This window comes from Tripterygium wilfordii, chromosome 3 (genome assembly GCF_013401445.1).
Source record: "Tripterygium wilfordii isolate XIE 37 chromosome 3, ASM1340144v1, whole genome shotgun sequence".
NCBI lineage: Eukaryota > Viridiplantae > Streptophyta > Magnoliopsida > Celastrales > Celastraceae > Tripterygium > Tripterygium wilfordii.
Genome location: NC_052234.1, coordinates 7,646,487 through 7,674,470, shown reverse-complemented (window position 1 = coordinate 7,674,470; position 27,984 = coordinate 7,646,487). Strand labels below are relative to the sequence as shown.

At 36.3% G+C, this 27,984-nt stretch overlaps 1 protein-coding gene across 1 annotated transcript; it reads right to left on the bottom strand.

Annotated features, from left to right (window-relative positions):
- Positions 1 to 108: 108 nt before the first annotated feature.
- LOC119995574 lies at positions 109 to 27,243 on the bottom strand. Its single transcript, XM_038842088.1, has 22 exons — positions 27,014 to 27,243; positions 26,746 to 26,923; positions 26,577 to 26,649; positions 25,882 to 25,999; positions 24,394 to 24,467; positions 22,140 to 22,276; positions 21,243 to 21,306; positions 20,351 to 20,416; positions 18,848 to 18,917; positions 17,132 to 17,236; positions 14,090 to 14,231; positions 13,496 to 13,592; positions 11,957 to 12,781; positions 11,737 to 11,762; positions 11,535 to 11,634; positions 4,979 to 5,371; positions 4,659 to 4,829; positions 3,454 to 3,980; positions 2,053 to 2,172; positions 1,493 to 1,625; positions 1,225 to 1,383; positions 109 to 674 (listed from the first exon to the last, which is right to left on the bottom strand). The coding sequence occupies exons 1-22, from the start codon at positions 27,036 to 27,038 to the stop codon at positions 516 to 518; spliced, it is 3,762 nt and encodes a 1,253-aa protein (XP_038698016.1). The 5' UTR covers positions 27,039 to 27,243; the 3' UTR covers positions 109 to 515.
- Between the last annotated feature and the right edge of the window lie 741 nt (positions 27,244 to 27,984).

Sequence of the window (27,984 nt, the reverse complement as noted above, 5' to 3'; positions counted from 1 at the left end):
TGGATGATTGTCATACTTTTTAAGAGTGTGGATGAATGTAATGACAAGTGACATCAAAGAACCATCAAGAGAAATTGAACGTGGCTACTACCTACACTGGCTCCAAGAGAGAAGAAATTGGAAAAATATATGATAGCAAAACATAAAGCTATTTCAGTAAACTTACAACCATAATAACACAAGTATAGTACATATCATGAGTAGGCAAATATAGGCAAAAATACAAAAATGAGGTCGGATACGCTATGAACAAATGCAGCCTGTAACCTCAAATAAGTTAACTTGATTGCCTTTTGCACTGTCCGAAGCGACTCAAAAAGAGGGCAAGAAGAATCAAAACAATTCCAAAACTCTGGAAAAGCACAAATGAAGCTCTATTAACTACATGCTGTAACCTATACATTACCAAGAATTTGGAGAGAACGCTTTCTTTCTGCCTGATTTCTTCTGTACATACAGACAGACACAGCCTTGGTAGATGTACCTGGCTATTTATGGTTTCCCTCACCATTTGTTCATACTTCAGTTCCCTTGAGAATGTTGTACTTGCAGAGAGGGCATGTTGCATTCATCTTCAGCCATTTAACAATGCATGCAGAATGGAAATGATGGTTGCAAGGGAGTGCATGGATCTCTACGCCATCCTCGTATGTGCTAAGGCATATACAACATTCCTATGGAAAGAAAACGAAAAAAAAAAAGAAACACCACATTGAAACCCATGCTGCAAAGAAGAATGTGCCATCTAACTATTCCATAGGTTTTATAGAAAAGGGAAAATTTTAATCTGAAAATTATGTGTTCTAAGAATTATGCGAGGTCAAGATCCTCTATGCATGCTGCTTCAAAATATTACCCATGAAAAGGTACTTTCTCTTCCCTGTAAAGATACCTAAAACTTTTCATTATTCTCAAAATTTACAAGAGAAGAACTGTACATCCCAGTTCCCACTGACCCTCCCTACTAGTTCAAGTTAACCAACCATAAAGGTATATAGAACATATCTCACAGCATGTAAAATTCAATATTTAACTATGATCAATATCCTTCTGACATGTCAGTGATACAGTACGGAAAATTTAGGAATTTTATCCCAGCTCAGCCCCACCACTAAGAAAAATAAAAAGAAGAGCCATTGACAAAATAAAGGAATACACCATTTCAAAAGCAAAACGGCCGTAAGAAGTAAGGATTGCAATGAATGAAATGAAACGTCAACTTACCGCATCCTCAGGGAAAAGTACGCGTTCATATGCCAAGTATTCACTACTTGTTTCTACAGGAATCATTTTCCCTGCTCCGACACCAGACTTCTTGTCATTGTTTAATGCTTGAAATCTATATTTTGGAAGGATACAGATATCAGCTTCCGACGCACCTTCCTAGTTAGCGAAAGAAGAAAAAAAGAAGTCAAATCAGTCAAAAGGCCCTTGAGTTGTTTAGGATCCCCAATTCCCCATTCAATTCAGCAATAACATATTTAATCCATACCTGTCCAGCAACAGCATAAAGGATGGCAATAATGCATGGCAAGCAGCAACATAGAGCAATCCCAATCAAACATGCCAAAACAACACAAAAGATTGCAAAGAACACATCAAATGCCAGAAAGACCACAGCCAACCTGCACAGATCGAGAAGTAGAAACAAATCATGTCTTTATACTGCTAATACTGTATGTGTATGCAAAACATAAGCACATTCCAAACCATCTGCAACACCTATGGGTCAATTGAATTGGTAAGGAATTGCATTGTGTCAAGACACTCAAATACACTACGATGACAATTTTTATCACGATAGCTTGACTATGAAGTCTAATTGAAGGAAGTTTATACAAAAGTGGTGAACAAAATCTTTTAGACTAGACTTAAGTCCAAGCAATGAAGTCCTGTCACAGATTTGGTGATCATAGCACCTCACTGTAAAAAGCACTTATCGGGACATCAATGTCTCTCATGAAGTTGGAAGTACAAATGTTATTTATTTATAACCTAACATGTTGATATGTTTGGAAGTACATATGTAATAAAGACTGGTTCAAGGCATACCAGTACAAGCGTGGAGCTGTTTGCAGTAGGATATCTCCACCAGAAACTACCCAATAAAAGCCAATTATCCACCAAAGAAATGATACCATTGTATTCACTGATTCACAGCGTTTCATCACACTGATCCATCCATCATCAAAGCAACAAGAGTTTAGTGATAGAGATAACAGAGCCACATCAGGCAAAAAATTGTAGTTGTAGATGAGCCTGGAAGCATTCATAAAAAAAAAAGACTGGAAGCAGAAGAAAGTGAAGATACACGGACAAAAAGACGTGATTTAAGCATGGGGTGAGTGGTGATTGAACGGTTGCCTCAAAATCTGTACAACCCTTGCTATGTAATGCAATAACCACGGGTACCAAGATATTTCAAACAGCGAGGAGCATTTTTGTTTCTTTCTTCTGATTGATTTAACCAAAGGATGTGGGCCATCCCATTTATGAAAGTGTACTAATTTTGACGAAGTTATCAAATTAGTTAGTTGGTAGTTTATAAATTCCTATCTTCATACTGTATTCACAAAGAAAGATTTCAACTTCCAAACTCTTGGATCAATAGAGAGAAATATATTACAAAAACTTCTACCCTCAATATGTACAAGCTAAGTGTAGATTAAAATCATCAGCTTTCCGGGTCAGAAGAATTATATCACAATTATATAGCTCGAATGCAGGTGACTGGAAATAAAGCAACAATGCTCATCATCATCCAAGCCTTTGTCCCAGATAATTTAATGTCAACTACATGAATCCATGAAAGAAATCAAACTAAGCAATGCCCAAGAAAGAAAGAATAAGATAGTATAGATGATTGGCAACATTACAATGGACAAAAAGCTAATACACTTGCCTTTATTCTACATAAGGAACTGAAAGCTGCGCACAAATAAAACTTTAAAAATTGATTACAGAAGCCAGAACCATGGGTTGCATCATACAGGCTTAGAACCAAACCTTTAGGGCTGAGGACCAAAAAAAGTGTCCAACTCTCCTGATTTAATTTGCTGTGTTTTCAGTTTCAGCCATTTATTCTTCCAATCGTAGGACAGTTGTACCCTTTTTTGATTCGGGTGCCACGACCAGATAGTAGTTTTATAGGCTCTGGGTAAAATAATTGGTCCAAACAGAGTGAGGTCCTTAAAACTTGTTTAGCTCCAGACTGTTCGTCACACCCATTGGAAATGCTCACAGGTTATGTAGAAATATTCACCTGATTTTTTAGTGTTTTGCGGAAAGATAATCCTTTTCCCTACCCCTCCTGGCTCTACTCTACCAAGGCACCACTGACATGGTGATAAAATTACCGTAAAACCCAAACTAAACCCCACAACTAATTAAGCACTGAAACGTCAAAATTGAAACTCAAAAAAAAAGAAATTAATAATAAACAAACAAACTAACCTCGATCGGCTGGAGTTCCTATTTGTGGCATCATCATCTTCACTATCATTACCATTTGGCTCCAGTTCGTCCTGCATCCCCTGGGTCGTCTCCTCGCCCTCGACCCTTCTCCTGTTCCTCCTCCGGTACTCCATCCACACCAAAACAACGTGAACGAGGCACTGGAGCGCGTACCCGCAGATCCAAAGTCGGATCGGCGTGTTGGGCCGCTCATGGATCGTCATAATAAGCATAACCACGGAGACCACCACAAAGGCGGAGTTCCAAAGGATATCCATGGCCACAACGGGCTTCGAGTAGCCCCAATCCACCCTCCGCTCCTCGAGCTCACGCGCTGCCGTCTCACGGACCAGCATGGACGGGCCCCGGCGCCCAGTAGCGCGGCCGATAAGGAGTGCCAACCTAGCCGGATGGGTAGGAGATGGAGAGGAAGGGTCCTGGCGGGGACGAAGGAGAGGCGCGTGCATATCAGATGCCGCAGTAGCGGCGGCGGAAGTATCTTCGGCGGACATAATAATTGAATTGGATTAGAGTTGGCGAAGCTGGGGTTGTGCTTGTTGAGGAAGAAAGAGAGGCATAATTTTGTTGGTGTGTTTTTCCTTGTGGGTGAGGTTTTGGGCTTCTGGGGGATTCTTCTCTCCAGTTTTTTTGTTTTGTTTTATTTTATTTTTAATTAATTTCTCTAGAGAGTGCCATAAAGAAAACTAAAATACGGAGCGGTTGACTGGTAGATCAGGGGAAGGGGAGATTTACATATATCAGTTTAGTTTAGTTTAGTATGTTTAGAGCAATTTTATTTGCACACTATCAAATTACTAAGGTCCTCTTTGATATCATTTTCAATCATGAAAACAAAAACAAAAACATAAAATATAAAATATAAAATATAAAACTAAAAATCAAAGCATAAATTTGACTACATGTTTGGTTGCATATTAAAAAAGAAAATGAAAACATAAATATGATTCCAGATGACATCGTTATGCGAGATGCAAGATTCGTGAAGCTCTATTCTTAATTCAAAGAAAAAGTCAATGCCCAAAGTTTGGCCAAGGCCCGACTAGACCCTGAAGCCCACCCCAAGATTGATCAGACCTCGACGACTGTCCAGGCCCTTAGCCCGACCTAGCCCCCAAGATCATCCAGGGATCGACCAAACCCCGACGATCACCTGGGACCGACCTGACCCCGAAGATTCATCAGACCTCGACGACCGTCCAGGCCCGTAGCTTGACCTGGCCCCAAAGATCATCCAGGGATCGACCAAACCCCGATGACCACCTGGGATCGACCTGACCCTGAAGACCGTCTTGGGATCGATTTGACCCGAAGACCGTCTCGGGTCCATAAGCCCGACCCGGGTCCGACAACCATCCCTAGACAGACTCGACCCCGAAGACAATCCTAAAACAGACTCAACCTTGACGACGGTCCCGGGATAGACCCGGCCCTGAAGATCGTCCCAGGACCGACTCGGCCCTGACTATTGTCCTGGAATTGACCTGGGCCCTACGACCGTCCTAACCCCTAAGATCGTCTCGAGACGGACGTGAGCCTGATACCATCTCGGGATAGACCCGGCCCCAACGATCGTCCCGAGATAGACCTGGCCCCGACGATCGTCCCAAGACAGACCCGACCCTCTCGACCGTCCCGAGATAGACCCTGCCCCTGTGACTGTCCAAGGATCGACTTGACCCTGAAAACCATCCTTAGACTGACCCAACCCCGAAGACCATCCCGAGATTGACCTTACCCTAAAGCCCACACCGGGACCGACCTGACCCTGAAGATCGTCCCGGGCCCATAACCCAACCTGGCTCGAAGATTGTCCTGAGACGGATCGGGCCTCAAAGCCTGGCCCTAGACTGACCAGGCCCAAAGTTAGACTTGGGACCGACCAGACCCAAAGTTCATCCTGGAATTGACCCACACCTGAAGCCTAGGTCAGACCCAACCTGAAAATGAGAGAAGGTCGGTACGCATGTCTTGATTCTCACGGTTGTGTTCATTTTGGCCTCGAACACATCTTGGTTCCAGTGAGCGTTCTAGAGAATCTAGCCTTTATTAATTCTCATAGAAGTGGCCTTATTTCACACTCACATAAGAGATTCTTATATAGAGTATTTTGCAGTACTCCACTTGAATATTTTTCAAGCTATAAAAATCAACAAAAGCTTAGCTTGACTTGAATTCGCTATAGGTAGCACTATTTCATCATAGGAATGGAGATGATAAGAGTATTTAACTCTTTAGTGCTCTTCCTGAGTTAACACATGATTCGATTGTCCCTTTGAACCTAGATCTTGGGATCTCCAGTCAACTAGGTTGGGTTGCTATCATGGTAACCCTTAAACATTAGACTTTTACCCCTATTCCCCTCGATGATTTTAGGGATGACAAAATAAACCGATCTGAGCACTATTTGTAGGGTACCCGATCCGTTTAAAACCCGAAAACCGATTCTATAGGTTTTGAAAACGGATTTGGTTTTCAAACTCGATATGGTTTAGGGTCGGGTTTGGTTTTTGATGCCGAGTTTAGGGTACCCAAAATGTTTAATAAAAAGATCCATTGTAGTAATAATATTATAAATCATCTATAAAGGTATACAACTACGATACTAAATTATAACATGTTTTTTATAAATCATCTATAAAGGTATACAACTACGATACTAAATTATAACATGATAAAACATATTAAAACGTATATATTTATAGAAGCATATTAATAAAACTATAAATTAGATTTATTTGAATTATAAAATCATAATTAATTTAAATCATACTCAATATTAATTTAATATTATCATCAAAGAAAAAAATGAAAAAGTTAAAAGTTAAATGGTAAAAGGGTATCCGATGGTAAACAATTATGGAATGGTTTCGGGTTTGGAAATTTAAATGGTTTTTTAAATAATGGTTTTGGCATAGAGTATCTTAAATAAAAACGGTTTTGGTATTTCCTAATTGGAAGGGTACCCGACTTGTTGTCATCCCTAGATGATTTCTCAACTCGCTTTCTTAGTAAACTTTTTTGTAAGCGAATTTGCATCGTAATCCTTTGACTTTTACATAGTCAATAGAGATAACCTCATTAGAGAGCAGTTGTCTCACTGTTCTTTGCATATCCAATGAATATGCAGTCAACAGCTTTAGGTCCTATTTTGACCTTCTTAGGCGGAGGAACCACCACCTTGGCTAAACACCACCACATTTTCATGTAGGAAGGTCTCCTACCATTCCATAACTCGTATGGTGTCTTATCCAATTTCTAGTGAGGTATTTTATTCAAAATATAATTAGCTGATAAAATTACCTCTCCCATAAGTTCTCAGGTAATCCTGAAACAGATTTGCAATTTGTATTAATTGATTTATTAATCTTCTTTTCCTTGGGTATCATGGTTATTACATCGAGCTTAAACAACCCCTCACATGAAATTATGAAAACCATTACCCAAAGACATCCCACTCTTACTGAGGATAAACTTGTCGGACTCAAAACTGACCGATATAATTTTTGGCTGAACAATGAGACAAAAATTATTTTCTTTAGAATCTCAGGACATGAATAATATTTTTCAATATTTTAATTTTTTTTTTCATATGTCATGTTTAGAACCACTTTCCCGTGGCCTAGGATCTTGCACATAGAAGAGTTTTCGATGAACAACTATTTTTGATCATTGGTTGCTTCATTTTAGAGAAGCTCTCGTTGTCAGAACAAACATGACACGTGGTGCCTGTATTAACCCACCACTCTTTTGGGTTGTACATCATATTTGCTTTCTGCATAACTGTGTCAAGCTTTATAGCTTCCTTATCAACGTTATTAACAGCGTTGGCATGTGCAATCTTCTTTTGAGATGACAACAATTCTGGGCTCGGTGTTCTACATTATTGCATACAAAGTACCACCTTTAGGACCTTAGAAAGAAACTTTTTCAGTTTGCTTCCTCTCATAAGCCTTATGAGTGTATTCCACCATATTGGCCTTAGCCCTCACAAAATGGACATTTGTCCTCTTATTGGGCTTTCCCCATGTATAACACTACTATAACTATAACATGTATGATAACCAAGTTAGCCAACATGACTACCGTTAGTACATCAGTGTTCGCAACACTAGTCATCTATTATAAATAACAGAATCAACTCAATAATGTCATAAGTGACCACCGATGTTTATATATATATCACAAATATATTACGATTATGTTGTAACACACCAATAATTAACACAACAAGATTTTTTAAAAATTTATAGACAAACTGAGAACAGTTTCAGATCTCATTTTAACGGTGCACGTGTAACAAATAAGATTATTTTGTTTAATATCTTCACAAGATACATACTATCATTGATCAAAACTGGTACATTCAACAATTATTGTCAATCGAATGCATAGATTTCCCACTTTATTTCCAATAAAGCTAAACACTCATGTCCCCAATCATGTATAGTCATGCATTAATAATTGAAATTCAAAAATGTTTCAATCTTCAATGAATCAAGTAAATCAGCACATCAAGCATGCAATACTTCACAGTTCACACCACTTTGACAGCCATTCCAGTACACATTTAACAATTTACAATCTTCAAAGAATATCAATCAATGACTAGTGATGATATGATAACGACAATTCAAAATGTCACAATTTTTAAAAACCAAGCAAACTTTTGAAGACTCAATCAAATAATTTACAATATTTTATTTCCCAGTTAAAAAGAAATTACCTTAGTTTTGAAGGAATATGCAAATCGGGTACATAGATAAGAAAACCGAATGAAATTAATTATTTTGAGAAACAATTACTTAAGTGAATGACATTTTAGCAACACATTTAACATTGTTCAAGATGGTATAGTACAATTATACCAATCCAATATAACAACTCCCATTTGAGTTCCTCTTACCATAAACACAAACAAACAGTTCAAAATAAAAAAAATAATAGAAAAATCACGAAGAAAAATAAAAATTGTAAATAATAGTAAGAGTGTCACTCTTGTCACAAAATGTCCCTATAACGATTAATAGGCTATGCTAATGCTGGGTTGCAAGGAAATCAGAAAAGACTATGCTAATGAGAGATTGTCAATAAGCCAAATATTAAAAAGGTATAAATTTTACGATTAAATAGAAGTCTTTCATTACCTCTGCATCCAAAAGAAGCATATCCATACTATGGAGGTCATTGTTATTTCGAACATTCTTAGAATCCCAAACTCAGTTGATGCGGGCAACAACTTTCCAATTCATCTTTGTACAATCCATTTTTTCAATGTATCAAACAAAATGATATGGTGTATAAGAAAGTCTTATTTTAGATATTGTGAATGGTTAAGAGAACACAAAGGTTTTCTAACTTATACATGTTAAACAATTATCACAATTAACAAATATTTCGTATTAAACATCATAAATTCAAACAAATAGTAAAAATCAAAACGTACTTGACTTTTACGTCACAGATTAATGGATTAAATTATATGGGAATGCAAGCCATTAAGCGTGAAAGGCAGCCAAAACAAATTTGATCTTATTTAATTTTATTTAAAACAAGAATAAATGTATGTTATTTAATCTAATCTTTACCATAATTTCACATGGAAATCATAGAGCTAATTTATAAATATATGCTACTTTCAATATGCTTTATCAAACTGGGCCATAATACATAATTTTATCATAACTATAGAAAATGATTTCCATTAACAAAACCCAGTGTTATCATATTCTTAATATGATACAGTTTCGGGCGGTTTTGATGTGGTAAAAAGGTCAAACATTAATGTTGTGACAACAATACAAGCATAACATTATAGTGACTAGTTATCGAGTGTCCAATGTCGTATAATTTTTCAGCCATTTATACAATCAATTCCCAATAAACCAACAAGAGCTTGGTATCCACAATTACCATCAACGGCAACATCAGGAGTTCCTTGATGTAGATATCTATTGCATAGGGAAATTGACCACAATATAATTATGTTCCCAAATGCTTCTTCGCAACGACCGTAGATGTACTACACATGTTGTGCCTAACCTGTTGAAATCAAATTAAATGATGTTTAAATAGAAGTACATCATCATAAATGGTAAAATATTCAATATTAAATGATAGACTTACTGATAATTTATTTCTTGCTTGTTTATGCTGATTTTTTGATAACAATTTTCTTATCAATTATTGTGAGTTTAGATGTTTGCAAAGATTTGTCAATACATGTACAATCCACAAGTTCAAATATTCAATATTAGATGTTTTCGAGTTGTTTTAACTGATATTTATTCATGTAGTCCCTTTGTAGCTCATCATCTTCCATCTTCAACAATTTTTCAATAAAATTGATTTTGATTTGGAAAATTTATTGGCGTGTTAACTTACTTTTTCTTTTCTTTGGAGAATTTTGATGAAAACTTAGTACTTTCTAATTCAATATGTAAATATAATTTATTTTTTATTTTTAGTTTAAGGTTTAATATGTCATTGTAAATAAGAATATTTATTTCAATATAAAAATTTAAAAAGTGATGTAAATTTAGTATTTTAGTGGTGTGCAAATAAAATTTCTTCTAAATCATTTGAGTAACAGGCAGTGGTGGATTGTGCCAAAAAAAATTCGGTGGGTGCTATCCCGGACCCCCTATCTATTTAATTGTGCCTCCAGTGAGTTTGAATTCTAGATCGCCACTGGTAACAGAGCAAAGATTATAAAAATTTACAATAGCCTAGATGTGTACAAAATGCTACCAGCGGGCAAATGAACAAGGTGTATCCATTCAACATTTCAACATTGCTTATGCTTTCATTATCTCCAGATAAATAACAATAATAATGCATTAAGACCAATGGGATCATACCCTTGTTTTAAACAAGACATGGGCAATTCCCTTTCGTCTTTTTGGTAAGGACCTTGTAGCCTCGTCACAAGTTACTCTAATTCTCACTGCTCATCCTTTCGCGTCATAACTTATTTAAGTTCTTGTGACTGCAACAAACAGAGGCGGATTGTGCCAGTAAATATAATAGAAAAGTAGAACAATTATTCTACGTGCCTTGCTCCTCCATATATTATTGCCAATTTAATGATTAGTATCCAATCAAATAATTTATGCATTCAAACTAACCACTGTAGAGATCATTAACATATATAGATAAATCAAGTTCTTTAACATCAACAACATCCCGTAGTATCGGGGCTCATGGGAAGACAAAGCCGTGTAGATCCGATGTGTCCACTTGAACCCAAAACAAACAATATTATTGATGCCTATTGGACTAGAAATTCTAATAGAGATGCACAGCAAACTAAGAGTAAGGTTTACTCGAACAACATTCGGATGTAGAGATAAATTTACTGTTATCCAAACAAATTTGCAAATTTACAGTTATCGAGCAAATCCCGAGGCCCAATACCTAACATCCATCAAATACTTTTGTCACTGGACTTCCAGTACAAAGTCAAGATGAACGGCTATTGAATGCATATTACATCATACAAAACAGATGCATACCTTAATTAACTCAGTTGGGTCTTTTGTGCCTCAAATTATGTTCTTTGTAGTTTTGACATAGGAATGTTGATTTCTTGAACGATTATGGTATACAGAAATTAAAAAAAAAAAAAAGAGAAGTCTTTAATCATTAGCATAGACAGCTGGCCTTCAACACCCTGGAACAATTTGAAGTGTAAAAATCTACCAAGACAGCTGAGGACCGGAGTTCAACTTCAGGCTTTTATTCCAGAGACAAAATATAGGGTGTCTAAAAAATGTAAATATGAGGACTGCATGAACAAAGTCTGTAAAAAAAATATCTCCGTCACATTCATAAAGCCACTTGCGTGGAGCCCCTAGCCCCTCCGCGAAGTTCATACCTTACTTGATGTTGTAATCCATGTAATCAAACATCGACGGACAGTGACAATAACAATTTAATAGCACAAAGAAAAGAAAGTAGAAGAAGATGACATAAAGAATAAAAAACGAGTGTGTTAATTATTTAAATACAACAGAAACAAGGTAGAGTAGGTTTACATGTCTTTGACCTCAGAACGGCCATACTTCAATTTTATTCATCAACTTCAATGCAGCAAGGGTTGATGAATACATGTACTTGCATAAAGTGACAATAAATCTGGCAGATGAGAAGAAGAGACTTGAGCTGTGACACAAAAAGCAATGAAAATCTCAACCAGAGGGGCTTTTTGTGCTGCGAAGCTTTCTCTTGAAAGCAATTTATCCAAGCATTTCCTTCACACCATACCATGAATCATTGACAGATGAATTAATCTGTAAGGAAGTTCCACAATTCCCAAAGGCCAGGGGAAACTTGCACATGTTACATCAAAACTTCCAAGAGCGCTCGAGAGACTGCATGAGTTTGCAGTTGAGTCCCTCTCTTCCAAAGATGATGAATGTGTGCACATATTAGAAACGCATAGATCATAGTTTCACCATATAAAGTGTGCTCCTCAGTCGCTTCACAAGTTAGCAATAGAGTTTTGAAAATCTCTACTCAGATCCAAATTCCTCATTATTGAAATGGTTTTCCAGGCAAGCTTCTCATCTGTCACCAACCAACTGCAGCAAAAGTATACTGTTTCGGATTTATTTTGACCATTATCATTCATTCTATGAGGGCAGTCATCGTTGTTACACAGAGATACTCGGAATGACTCTACCTGGAGATGCTCTCCGAAAAACAGGATATTCCCTCCACAGAGTTCACTAGAAAGTTGTACATATAATATGCTGAGCCAAGAGCTTTTCTTGGAAATTGAAAGCTCATCATTAGCTGAAGTAAAATTTGCCCTTCCAGTCTTTTCAATATTCTGAACGTGTAAAGGGCAACAATAAGCAAACTGAACCTCATGCTTTTTGTCTCCTAACATGAACAGAAGTTCAGTTTGGTGCAAAACCATTGCTTTACTGGTTTTCTCCACAACCAAGATCCCTTCAGTAACTCTCTCATCACTCACCTGCAGTCTCGATTTACCAGAATCTCCCAGTCCCATACCAGCTGTCTCTTCCAAACTTCTTTTTGAAAATTTGAATTTTGGATTCAAACAACTTTGAATAAACAGATCTGAGGCATCTGCTTTCACATGATGAGTTGAAGGAATGTGCACGGTATCATTATTCGCAGGATCATAACATTGGATTCCCAGTTCAGATTGAATTTTTTCTTTAAGAGAGGCCATCTTAGGTTTCTCTCCATGTACTAGAATCACGTGCTTAGGAAGGAGAAATTTGACAAGATCCATGATCCCTTTGCTGTCCGTATGAGGACTGAAAGACAACTGATGAACCTGACAATATAAATGCATGGTCAGGACAGGCCAATACATAAATAAGACATTAAAGACAACATTACTAGCTCCATTTTCAGAGATCAAATAGAAAGCGCAAGTACGAAGAATGGTAAATCAGACCCCAAACACGTCCTACGGTATCTATACTCTTATTAGATATATTATGCCTGAAGAACTCCCAATTCCAAATAGGCATTGATTCACCTGGACACTTAAAGTTAAAATTATTTTTTTTTTAGAAAAAATTAACCCTGAGGATGTGCTTAGAGCCTTAGAATATGAAACCCCTTTATAAACGAGGAATCGGGATCAGAATATGACCCACAAAACTGCAACTTCCGCACTATGGCTAACTAGAACATATTTGTTTAATAAAACAATGTCAAGATGCACTAAAGGGTCATGAGCTGAAAATGGCTCCAAGCGTTTGATGCACATTATTTTGAAAATAATTTCAGCATTTAAACGAACATGATGTTCAATCAAAGTTTATCGCTATCCGCAGCAGGTACGCTAGATATTTTCATCTACCAATAGCGCTGCAGCTAAAATTGCACTACATAACGAAGTCTAGAGTCCCAACTCTAATTTTTTCTCAGTTTTAACAATTCAACAGTTTTGTTAAGTTATCTCAATCAGTAATTAGAAAATAAGTGACAAACCACCCAGAACATTTTAAGTAAATGAAATGGCTAAGAGAAGATTATGTACCTGGCATCGCACATCAATTTGAGTGTCCTTATCCAAATCAATCTTGGTGGGTTTACCTGACATCAGTTTATGTCCAATTGTTCCAGCCACACAATACCTAGAAAAAAAAAAAAAAGCAAATAATTTAAAAATGAAAGTTAGCATTCAGTATGAAAAGCATTCACCATTTTTTTCAAAGGAACCCTTTATTTTTAACTTATTTGCTAAACCCTCGAGCACAAGAATTGGACAAAATGTTACTATTAACTATAATATTCTAACCGAAATGAGAAGTCCAATTAGTGTTACTGTTAACTAAAATATCCCAACCGAAATTCTCATCCAAGTCGTGTTTACTTATGCAGTAATTTCTTAGCATTCATGTTCATGTAACTTGAAAAAAAGGCTTCAGATATAACTGACCAATCAATGTGAATTAGCTAGCGCGTACTGCGTAGATGTATGTGGAAAACATTAAACATGGTTCCAACCATTTATATCTGAGATTTTGCTGCTGTTATCTTATATTTTTTTACTTACTGCGTAGAAAACAGTTAACATACAAATTAGTATATAACATGTTCAATTATGAAGGACAAGTAACAAAATTAGTACCCAGGCAACGTAACAAGATTCTTTTCAGAAGGAGCCCACCGCTTAAAGACCTCGAGTGAAAATCCCCCACTGATCATCCCGGGTGTGGCAAAGAGAACACAAGGTCCAGGAGCATTTATCAGAGAACGGTCAAAATCACAAACTGCATTATCCAATGAAAGAAGAGTTAGATGTTGAACCTATTTAGAAATAGATACTATGCTACAAAGTATAATTTTTGTGATATAAAATCCCAGCACGCGTAGAACACTATACTCTACTCAGCTCACTGAGAGTAACTCAAATATACAAATAATTTTGATCTGCAAACGGTTCTGTATTATCAAAAAATATAGAGATGAAGCATTATTTTTAAAACTTAAAGTGTCTGCCTGGGCAGCAAACGAGTACTACCTGTCTTGTACTCCAAGTTTAAAACTTCAGAAGGGAAAAATAAAATAAAAGAAAAGAATAGCCTATATATTAATGACAATGGGACCAACGAAGTGCCTCAATTACAATCGCGTGCAACACAGAAGATCATAATCATTATATGCAATAGTATTTTAAGTGCATCAATTACAGGAACAAGATACCACCTGTCCTAGATTAACTCACGTGAATTTTTCTTCATCAAAGACCATTCTGTTTCAATCACTCCAAATGATTCAATAGATAGCTAAAGGGATAGAAGCACCAACTCTCCCCTCTAGCTCCCCTTTAATCACAAGCCTTGAATACCTCTTTCACTTACACGCAACAAACCAAGACATATCCATTACTATTTGTAAAGAAACCTCCCTTAATTTAGTCACCCAATTTCTATGAAGACTAAAGTTTTCTCAAAACTAACAAAAAAATGAAAGGATGAGATTTATTTTTCATAAACAGGATGACAGTTTGAAATAGAGAGTGAATAGTTCACAAGAACTTCAAGTTTGTACTAATTCTGTTGACCAATGGAAACTAAAGTTTCATGTTTGACTTATTGGCTTTGAATTGGAAATTTGGGCTCAATTCCCCCTACTGCTGTATTTATTAATATGGGATCCATTACTCTAATCTGATATTCTAGTACGAATAATCTAGTTACAAAAACTGAATTATATTAAAAAGAAATTATTATAGTAAGATTATCTATTTTATTACTAGTACCAATTTCCTTCTTATTAATTTTAGAATTTTATTTATATTTTTTTCAAATTTTTTTGAATGCACTGTTGATAAGTATCACTTCTCTGTTAAAAGAACTATAGAATAAGAAAGATGGCCCATCTGTTTCAAATAAATACAGTAGACTGATATCTTACACAAACAGAGAGAGGGAAAATAACAGAAGCAAGGCGAGGAACTTAAGTGCAAGACAGACTAATACAAAGAAATATGAAGAAAAAGAAACATGTAAGCTAAGAAAGAAATCATGATGAACCATACCTCAAATTTCATTTCACACACACACACACACACACTTCGCCGACGCAACCATTCTCATTTATTTTCTGGAATGAACCAATGTTATCAAGAGACCTGCCTCTGAGGCTCTGACTCACAACACTCGCAAAATCTGCCATTAAAGAGTCTCTCGCTCTTCCAGTAATTCAATAAAATCTTCCATAAAAAGAACCCACCTCACTTTCACTTAAATAGAGTGAAAACGTCTCACTCTCAATTTCTTCTATGTGTATTTTCTGAGTGAGAATTCAAAGAATCTGAGAGATTCGATAACGATTTGTGATTTCACTTCGATAATGGAGAAAAAGAAATCCCAAATGAGTATCTCCCTCCTCACCACTCTCTCTGAATCCTTCTCTATGTACCTGGGTGAAGCAAGGCCTTCGATGTACCGATACTCCGGCATGGTGAGCAATACTCACCGCAGTTAGTCGCGATGGGTTTACTTCCGGTGAGATCGAGGTATTTTGCGGTGATTTATGTTGTGCAGGGTTGAGTGATAAAGTCATAAAATCTCAGCCGTTGGATTGATCCAACGGCTGAGACAGAAACCCGTAAATTAAACCCGTAATTTAAGACTGTACCTGAGAAAACCTGTATATATATATGCACATACAGTCATACACATACATATTAAGTTACAAATATTAATGGATGCATGTGCACTTTTCAGGTTTATCATATTTCTGAGTTCCAACCAATTGGCGCTTCAAACCATTTTATATTCCAGGAAGTTGCAGGATTAGAAGTTTCTCGAATCCAAAATTTCAGATAGAAAACCTTAAGTCATTAAGTGAGCCATTTTGACTTGAAAATTAGCTTCATAACCACTTTCTAGTTCCAGTATTACTGAACAAGGCAGTAGCTAATACCACAAAATTCTGTTTATACTTTTTTAATCCCAAAAAGACGAAACAAGCAATACCAAGTACTCTGTTTACAATTGAATTTCAAACAGTTTTAATCTCCTCATTTAAAAATATTAATAGTTTAAGTAAATAATTCAATGCTCATATTGCTCATCTTTACTGGTTATCAAAAAAAATGCTTTACCGTAGGCTTTCTCAGGTAATCAAATATAGAGAAACACATATTCCAAAGTCCAAACAAATCGAGCTCTAAAACATCTCACAGCTTAACACTGCATTTGATTGGAGGGAATGCAAGGAGGAAGAGAAAAAGAAAGCACTTTCCGTCTGTGTGTTTGGTTGAGAGGAAGCGAAGGAACAGGGACAAATAAGAAAGTAAAAGAACTCCAAGATTATAAGACTCATTAACAGTTATTCCAATCTTTTTTGTCGACATTTCGAAGAAAATTATTTGGTGAGAGAAGCAGCAAAGGTGATCCCTCTAAATAACTTCGATGTTGTGATTTCCTTCCAAACAAATAAGAGAATCAGCTTCTTACTCCTTTTCTAGTTTTTTTAATCCCTTTTCTTCACCATCACTTCCTACCAAATAACTATCGTTAGTGCTAATTAGATACTGCAGTTAGTAAAAATCCCAAACACTAGCAATTCTGGTGATAGTAAGAATTGCTTATTAGATAGTGCATTTACTACAACTCCAAAATACAATAACTTTGAGGCCAGGAAGAATTTCGTAAAGTACCATTTTTGAAATCGAATGCATTGCGTGCGGCATATGTCTCTTTGACTTTCTGGCTGGTCCAGCCAATTAGAATTTTATAATACATATTAGCTTGGATGGTCAAACCTGAAATAAGAAAAGTCCAAGACAGCAATGCCTTTGTGAAAACAATACGGACCAAAAAAGATTAAGAAGAGGACATAAAATAATGGTAAAACAACTTAAGCAATTTAAACCATTCAAAATTGCAAACCAGTAAACATCCAATGCAAATATATTTGCCAAAGCATGCCGTGATGATTTAAATATGAAATCAATAAAGAGATAGCGGTTAATAACTTCTTGCTCAAAATAATTAACAGATATCTAAAATTAAAAAGAAAAGAAAAGAAAAAAGAAGAGAGAAATATAAGAAGACACCCATATGGTTTGACTCAGCTGTAAAGGAAAACCTCCAAAGACATGCCCCTTTCAATGATGAATTATTAGATTTTGTAGGGGGTGCGTTTGCAACTGGGACAAACCACAAAAGGCGTGTGATTACATAAGAAGACACCTGTACGGATTGACTCAGCTGTAAACAAAAACCTCCAAAGACATGCCCCTTTCAATGATCAACTATTAGATTTTGTAGGGGGTGCGTTTGCAACTAGGACAAATGACAAAAGGTGTGATTATATATAGGTAGTCACGCTACAGGGAGGCCTTTGTAGGTTTTGAAATTGTAGTGTACATGTTCACAATTTTAAAATCATGGAGAGTCGTAGATTTTGAAACCACATGATGCTGGACCTAAAGGGGTCCTCCCGACAGAGTAAATTCAAATATCTACACGATGTAGATTCATGGCTATCCTCACACGCTTTAAGATCCTACTCCTGCTGGGATAAAGTCTTCTTTTTCTTTTCTTTTCTTTTTATGTTTTCACATACGAGCATGTGGCTAAGTGGTAGAGTTGCAGGGGTGCAACCTAGCTAGATGTCACATGTTCAATTCCTAGAAACAACCTCTCCACATTATATGGGGTAAGGTCTACCATCTACGTATATCATGTATGTCCCTGCCCCCTCAGGCGGAGCCTTATGCAGGAAGTGTTTACCTTTCATAAGTTAGTTTACTTTTGGGTCAATTTTTAATAAGTTTCGTAAAATTTTCATTCTGGGGGTATTGTCGGAATTACATGATTGATGGACTTCCAAAATTGTTACCGAAAGAGTTTTATTTAGTCTTATATTATGTTAAGTCAAGTACTAGTTGAAGTTGGAATCCTATTAGTTATTAGTTTACTTTTTTTGGGAATTACGATTTTGTTTGAAGGAAGAGAGAAAGAAATGACCTTTTAAAGGGTTAACAATAAATTTCCTTCGCAATAAGTATTATTCCAGCTTCATACAAAAAAAAGGTATGTATTCTAGTTTTGTAATATTATTTGACATTCTGGTTAAACATGTTCCATTCTAGTACTTTCTGTTTTCAGGTATGCATATGCAATACTGCAGTGTAAGAAGACTTAAGCACCAAACAATATATCATCCTTCCAGCCCTTTAAAGATTAAAGACAATGCAGCAACAAGACTATTCTTCAGGTCAGGGATATGCTAGAGCCTAGAGTTCCCCAACATGGCTCACAATAGATGGAGAAACTTACGAAATAGAAAATGAAACACTAAGGCATTCTAAACAAATACTAATATACAAAATAAGTAGCAAACATAAGTAGCCATCAGTAGAGCAAACCTGCTGAAAAGTAAATAGGAACCTTTAGATTCATTCTCTCCCAATAATCATCCAGCAACATACACAATTCCTACATGATCAAGGATGAGACTGTCAACAAAACATCGCAAAGCCTATGTAGAGATAGATATAGATCCAAAAGCGAGTAAGGCAATATAAACTCACTACAGAGCTCAAAATTGACACATCTATGGCATTACGTACAGCTTATACCTGATAAACGGTCCTGAGGAAGAATTTATGTAATATGCCTGTTTTACAACTCGAGGAAAAAAAGATGAGATATATAATAGAGGTGGATGTAAACTCTCAAAGCAAGAAGCTGAGCTTGTGATGTCAATTCTTAATACTGGGCTACCCTCGAGAAAATGCCTGATGAAGGGAAGAGTAAGTTCCAAGATATAGAAAGCCACCTTGAGAATAGGCATTACCCTTATTGAACAAGGAACTTCCTATGCATCCGTAGATAGAAAGCAAATGAGGAGGGAAATTTGAGCACTGATGAACTTCAAAAAATAAAAAATAAAAATGGGGAAGACTAACATGTAGATATCCTACCTTCGCAACGGGTGGGAGGAATCAGTTCAACGTATTTTTGCATTGTGGTCATGCTACAGAATTAAAGGAAATTGGTACTCAGTGGTGGGATTTACATGGATTGTAGTAAAGTTGGTTGATGAAGAATTATGGGCTTACATGGGATGCATAAATATATGCCCTCTCGGACTAAAAAATACATATATGCACAGAATGACATAAAGTTCCGCAGCTAGTCTATCTTACAACATTTTGATGTGGATGTAAAGGAACAAGAGAGTTTTAATAGGGATGATCTATCTTTCTTGAATGTTGGAGAATATGGATTGACAGTCAAGGTGTTAGGTTACAGGGGCCTAATTATGGCAATACTGTAGATTTTTTACTCAATTTAATAATGATTAAAGGAATTACCACCCTCTTGTTGATTTTTCTAACATATTATTTTTTTCCCTCCTAATCAAAATAATTCTTTTAAAGACAAAATTCTAGGGAGTTGTAGAAATGACAACTTCAGAGCGAGATCAAATTCGACTGGTTGGACAAGTTAGACCACCTTTGTAGTCCAAAACATACCTTTTAATTGAGCCAGTGCACTGATATCAAACTATATATGCTAATACAAGTATACAACTTATATTTGGAGTTAGGGTTAAGTAAATTATACACACTGATGTACTACAATCTTAATTCATATATATAGAAGATATGAAAATTAATATTTGCATCATTTTGACATCATCCAATTGGCTGACAAAGCTTATGTGCATAAACAGATGCTAGGAACTACACCCTATTCATAGAAAACCACCACATAAAACCTCACATATACAACTTTTCTTCTCTCTCCCAGACACTTAGCAAAGCTAACACACATCCACAAAACAACTAAATCATAACATAAAGCTTTAATTCATACGAACCATGGCCAAAAAAGAGCAATAAAGAGCCATAATATTAAATCACCTGAGCTCTTCCAAGAGCAAATGTGGGAATAAGCACCTTTCCTCCTCCAGCAACACAATTATGAACCTATATCAGTTCGCAGCAAAGAAAAGAGTTAAAACCATAAATAAAATATTTGGTTCCCACACATCAGCTGTACAGATCTAGATATCCCCTGTGGAACTTTCAAGTCTCTAATGTGAAATATATACCAAGTGACAAACCAACAAATTACTCAACTTCTTTCCATTTCAAAATATTTCAATCAACAATAATCAGAGTTGTCACTAATGACTAGCTCTTGGTATAGTTCATTATTTTTGTCAGTTTTATGGGTTTCTGTTAATGTCCCGATTCCCGAAAAGCTCCACAACAGAGATCTAGGCATTATTTTTCTCTGCTCATTCTTTTGAAAGGATAGAAATAGCTTATATACCATTATGTAACAGTAACTCCAATGAATTTGGGAAATCAAGCAGCTATCCATTCTTTAAAAAGAGCGCCAGGAAGAAATATAACTCATTACTGATTTATCAATTAGTAACTGAATGTTTAAGCAGTGGCTTAAGCAGGCTAAGCCAGTAAGAACATCAATTCAGGCTAAAGGTTAGGAAATGAAAAGAGCATCAAACCTCTTCCCCGGCTTCACACGGTAAATTGATAGTGAGGTGAAGCAAACGTAAAAACATGTCCATGAAAGTTCAATATATTCCATGTAACTTAAATTGAATGACTGGCGCGAATTAAAAACAGGTTAAAGTGACTTTATTAACTACTTCGAGAAACCATACAAAATTTACAAAAATATGCACTTCTAACAGTATGTTGCATCAAAAAGGAAGCAAATGAACAAACAATAACTTGTATAAATGAACCAACAGCTGACAGTTTGACATTGCCATTGTCTACGTACAGATTTGAGGAACTCCCTTTCACGAGCATATTTTGAATCGCGTATAGTTGTTGCATACGTAGACCTGGAACAAGTTTATTGTCAGGACAAAAGATAATTAAATGGTTGACCCAAAAAAACTGTTTGTTAAGCATGATTTTAAGAAGACATCAAGTGAAAAAGAAAAAAAAGTTTTCATATGTATTAACAGTATGTAAACAGAAATGATGCGGAGAAATTATGATGTTTAAATCTACATCCAATGTAGCAAAATCGTAAATGATAAACTAGGGGTCTCTCTTCTCTCTCTTCTTCCCTATGCTTCTTTTTATTTTATACAGATTTGTTTTTTCCCAATGCAAAAAGGATATTATTAAAAGGAGCACTAGCATGGTGGTGTAAACAAGTTACAAGATAGTAGGCTAAATGGTATCAAAGAAATTCCTATCACAAGAATTACCCCAAAGTTTTACCCAATTATTCAAAAAGTAGCATCAATTCCTACCAAAAAACCCCCTTATTCTTAAGTATTCAAACTCAATCCAACCTCAACCTATGTATTACACTTTTTGAAGAAATGAGGGAAACTCTATGATCCGCATTGTAAAACCCGGAGATTAAAGCGGCCCCTCACACCAAGCATGTCAAGATGATCTTATAGAGATGGAGTCATGACTTGCATCACCCTAAATCTTAACTCTTTACAAATAACACACTAAATTCCCTACAACTCCACATTTTAAACTGATCAATAACGCAAAAAAGGCTTAGAAAAAGAAACCACAATAAGGGCCCCAAAGGACAAACTACTACAGCATTTCCTTCATCATATTTACAAGTACATAGCTAAAGTAAACAAAGTTTGTAACACATATGAAACTAGAAGCAGATTGATATTGTAGAAACATGTTCACTTACTCTGTTATAAGAAGGTCTAGATTTAGTCGATCAATTTGAGCAGCTCCAAGATGTCTGTCTGGAGTCATGTTGTAATCCCCAGTGTACACCATAGCACTGTCTCCTACCTTGGCATAAAACATTGCAGCTCCAAGTACCTATTAGAAATGAGGGCTCAGAGGTCAACATGAATGGATCTAAACCTTCTTGGAGTACTAATCACATCCTCATTTAACTCTTGAAAAGCATTAATTAACTCTTGACATAGACCATAGGTACAGAAAATACTTTTTAAGCTCTTTGGGAATACATAATTTGATTATCATATAGGAGAAGGACATGCTCAAACCAACCCAGTTTGCAGGCCACCACTATGCTAAAGATTTTCCCTCTTTCATTACTAATCTTTTAGAAGTTAGGGTTCAAAGAAAGCATTATCACAGCACCTTCTTCAAAAAAGTACAAAATTTCAAGCTAGTAATCATATTAAAAAAAACTCCACTGATAGTATAAGATACCAGAACATGCAGATAGTAATAACACAATTTCCCATTTTGCTTCACCTGTCTTATTTTTTCCGCCGATGTACACTACTCCCAACTTTATTATTGACTGTCTTTCAACATTTCAAACTCCAAGGTGTCCATAACTGAATTCCCCTAGCTTGGTTCATCAAGTTTGTTCATCTTCCTTCGGACAAAAACCAGCATCCTTACCATGTTTCACCATCCTCCATTTTCAATATGGGCTAATTCCTATTCCTATTTATTGCCAAGAAATAAATTTGAAACAAATTCTCTTCAACACCAGAAGATAGGCGCTTGCAATCATATCTTACTTAGCAAATCCATCACGATATCTACCTTATTTGCTTATCAGAAAATAGAACAAACTCCTCATCCCCTCCCCTATGACGTCTAGTCAGGGCCGGCCCTTGGGTAAAGCAACCAAAGCAAAGGCTTTGGGCACCAGGCCGGCCCATGGTACCAAATTTTTTTAAAAAAATTATCATCAATTCATTAGCCCAGCCCAAAATACACTACACTGCAAGGCCAATCAAAAATAAACCCTAACTTTCCTTCTCCCTCTCCTCTTCCTCACTGGAGATCACAATTTGCTTCATCCCTTAATGCTCAAATCACCTCCATGATGCATTTCACTTCATTTTTGCTGATTTTTTTTTGTAGGTTCTTAAAGTTTACAATCGGATATGAAATTTACATATTATATGCCAAAAGAGTTTTATGGATGAATTCTGGGATTAAAAGAGAAAAAAGAACCAACTAAATCTTAAAAAGGATAAATTCAAAAGTTATTTTCAAAACTTAAGGAATCGAAGTCTTTTAGTGTTCAAAATATAATACAAGTTGTGGAGATAAGAACATGTGAATAAATGTTGACGAATGTGTGCAAGTACCGTCTCACTCACTTTGTAATTTTTTTTTGCAATACGGCAACCATTTTATAGTGCCGCTTTGGGCACCAAAGTGGAGAACTTCTCATGATGGCATGACACCATTTAAGGTCACCATCTCATCATTTACAATGAAAAATGGAGAACTTCTGAAATCTTATGATAAGGAAAATAACACTTCAAAAAATAAAGCATTTATCCGCAAGCTATAATGACTGACTTTTTCTATTTATATTTTCAAAAGTTCATACATTAGCTAAGTTAACAGCCCTAAAAGTCTTGTTTAACTCAACCTGCAAATCTCCTGAATGACTAGCCATCCCAATACTTTTACCACAAATTTTGATCAACTCTTGCAGTTTAATACCGATAATGAAAATATAGGTCTGACATGCTCTTCCTGATGTTAGCCATATTCTTATCAATAAAGTAGTGATCCTGGAAACAGCCCCTCCACATATTATGTGGGGTAAGGTTTGTGTACATCCTGCATATCCCCAACCCCGTCAACTGCAAGAGCCTTATGCACGGGAGTTGTTTACCTTTTTTTAAAGCAGCGATCTTGCATTGTTCACTCAAAAAGTCCATTCAGACAAAGAAGGAAAAGGGCTGTTGGTAGACCACCAGCATATTAAAGCTAGTAGCTGGGAAAAGATGCCAATAAATTTGAGGTAAACAATTCAAGGATACATTTAAAAGTATATTGCAGATATAAGACGGAAAAAAAATCAAATGAACACCGAAAAGTCAATAACTGCATATAAACATAAAATTCGGAAGTAAGTTGGACAATGATAAAATCTTTTACTTGCAAAAAAGCACTAGAAAACATGGCATGTGCTCTAAATCTATAAAACTTACATGTCCCGCATAGTAGCCACGAATTTGAAGATCTTTATCAACAAGAACAGTCTGCTTCAGATCCACAGGGATAACTACAATGAGGAGCCAAATCAATACAACACAGCTTATGTCTGTGAACAGTTAGCAAAAAGCATAATTGAAAGAGCAATGTTTTTTATACCACATAAGTTTTACTTAAAGAGGGTACTTTAAGAACAGACAACTTGCAAGATAATTAGTGTCAAAAGAAATTGTCTTCACCCTTATATGCTTTACTTTCCCTTTTTTGTGTGCAGAAAGAATCGAACTGTAGAGATGATAATGGACAACCGAAAGAAAGGCAAGGAGGATTTCCCTATGATGACTCTCCTCCAGATGTCTCTCCTCCATCCGTAAGAATCTTTGTAGAGTATAAACTTATATTACAAGGTAAATAATCTTTCCGTTTGACAAATCAAAAAAAAAATCCCTTTGAAAAACTAAACAAAAAGGAAAGAAGGATGGGAGATGGAGAAGAAAGAGAAGAAAAGAATGGTGGAGGAGTCAATTGGCTAAACAGTGAACACAATAGCCTCAGTTACTAATAAGTTAACGTCCTGCTATGATATATAATAGTACCAAATATAACCTTTTATAGAGTAAATTTCGATGCCTCTTCCATTCTTCCAATCCCTCTAGTTCTAGATAAATTGTTTCTTTCTAATTTTTAGTTCTTTTTTAGGACAAATAAAGGTTGGTTGCTCCATATCCCCCCTCCCCCCATCACTTGTCCTTGATATCAAAGAAATGATTGGACTAATATTTCTTCCCCCCACTACTTGACCCACATTATACTGCATGTACCACAAGCTGTTGTTTGCAGTCCAATGCATAGTATCCGCAACCTTGAATCATACTAAACGGAAGTGTTAAATGAAAAAAATCGTCGCATAATGTTGACTTCTGTCACAAGATAGTTGTACAGTTGCACTTCTTTAAGATATTATGTATAGTGTCAGGAGAAAGTAAACAGCAAGAAGTGGTTCTTAAATGAATTTCCTACGGAAATGCCATTTTAAGCAAGCAAGGGACTTCATCAGTACTCTAGCTGGTATGTTTAAATAGAGAAATTAGCTCCCTCCTCAAACGCAGATGAGTTCAACCTCATGGCAAAAAAAGACGGGGGTGTAGATCAAGTGATCAAAACTTTTAAGTTTTAACTGCTAGCAGGTAATAGCATTACCAGTCACAAGAGTTAGAATCTCAGCATATCAGGCAAGGAAAATTAAACATGTCACTTTGAGTATATCAAATTCAATAAAAATAGACCAATTGGAGACTGGCATGCACATGAAAATACAGAAAATAATATAAGTAACATCATATATTATATAATTAATGATAGACATAGTTGTCTTTTAACATATATGGTCCCATTAATGCGCCCAAAAAAAAGATTATAATAACAGGAAAAAAACTCTTACTAGGTCACAATCTTATAGATAATATACATAATCTTGTATATACCTTTTTTCATGCATTCTGCAATGTGATCAGAACTGAATTGCTCTTCCTCACCTCTTCGGTCAACCATTACTTTACGATAATCCTCTAACATCAGAGGGGCCAATGCCTTCGTTGGATACTGCAGTGAATTTGTTTTATTAAGCGCAATAGAATCTGGATTCACAAAACTATCCGATCCCAAACATACCATTAACAGTTCGTCAACAGGTCTAATCAGTCAACAAACAAATAAAGAATGAAATAATAACCTCTCACGTGTAAAAAGAGAATATATCTGAAAAGTATTGATCACCCGAGCAGAAAATTAATTGTTTAGCATACGTGTGAAATTTCAAATGAAAGCAACCTGCTTGCAGCCCTAACAATCTAACATGCTCTCTTGCCCATCAAACTCTCAAAAGTTTGGACTGTGCATCTCAGTACCAGTAGAGTATAATAGTCAAAGGACAAGTCTATTTACGAATTCTGGTTCCATTTGAAATTTGAAGAGAACATAAGAAATCCAACTTTGAAAATGTATATTGATAGGATGACAAATGACTACATTTTGATTTAGTTCAACTGAACATTCACACAATCCATGCTAGAACCACAAAGTAAGAGAAGCAATCTATGGCCATAACTATAAACACACAAATCTCAGCCAAGGCATGAGCCAAGCATTTTCTCGAGCAGATAATGGACAAGAAGCATACCGTCATATATATAGGCCCACGGTAGCCGCAAACTTCGGTGAAGTAGGGAAGCGCCCCAATATGATCCAAGTGACTATAACAATTTCAATTGGTATACATAATGTCTCAATCATCACAATTGTTAAGCTCACTTGAAACAACTAATGTATAGAAAAGCATATAGACATACAAGTGAGTGATGATGATGCAAGTGAGGGCATTGTCAAAATCTCCTGACTTGGAGATGCGAGAAAAGTCGGGGTAGCGCCGGTGATCATCGTACCCCATGTGCATCCCGCAATCGAACATAATGCGCTTCCCGTTCATCGACACCACCACGCAGCTCTTCCCAACTTCTTGTCCTGCGCCTGCCTCGAAGAAATAAACTGTAAGAGAAGAGAAACATAGTTATATCGAAAGTGTACGTACGAGTGCGTGAAGAGAAGAGAAGGTTTTACCGAGAACTAGACATTCGATAGCCATCTGAGACTGACTTTTTGCCGCTGCTGATTATTTGATTCGTTTCTTGTTGTGGTCCTGTGGACAATTAAAAACAAACGGCCAAAAAACGAATCTAGTCAGTAGTCGTCGATTATAACTTGCGGAGTGGAAATTGGCTGTGTGCCGGCGACGGAGAGCTCTCTCTCCTAAACTAGTTGGTGCAGCGGCGTGACTTGTTGTGGGTCAAGGGAGTTGATGCAGGACAGGGAGAGTATTTTGCTGAAGTAAAATGACAAACAGCCCAAACTTTTGGTGGCTAAAGATCCCAAAGTCATATGACATGTTATAATCCAAGTTAGAAAGTTTTTAAAATTTAAAAGTCTCTCACAAATAGTCATTTTCTTTTCTTTCACTCTCATACTCACGTTCTCTCTCCTCCTCTCAATTTTTTCTCTCTTTCTCCCCTAGTGTCGGAAACGAAGGTCCATCATCTGACAATTGATGAGGGTGGCCGACCTATCAATATGAAGCGTAGGAGCACCATGACTCATCCCTAGTCATCATTTGCTACCAACAGCCGTTTATTTCGCCAGAATCTTACCTTAAAGTCATGGCCAATGAAACTTTTGGAGCCCGATCCGGCCATCATAGACAACCCCTCCGCTAACCACCACCACTGTTGGACTTGTCTTGTCGAACTCTATATGTTTCAGCCCTTAGACAGCTTGAATAGTCACTAGAAAGTGAAACCCATTTGTGACCTAGTTGTAACCCATTTTTGGAGCCATTGAACTGTATATTTTTTGTTTTGTCTTCATGTTATCAAACTGGTGTGGATTTTATTTTGAAATTTATTAATTTTAATGTCATTTAGTTGCTTTTAATCTCATACAGATTATTATTTCATTTTTTTATGATTATTCCACTATTTTTAATTATCAAGCAGATTGTTATTCCATTGTTTTAATATCAAACAAATCATTATTCC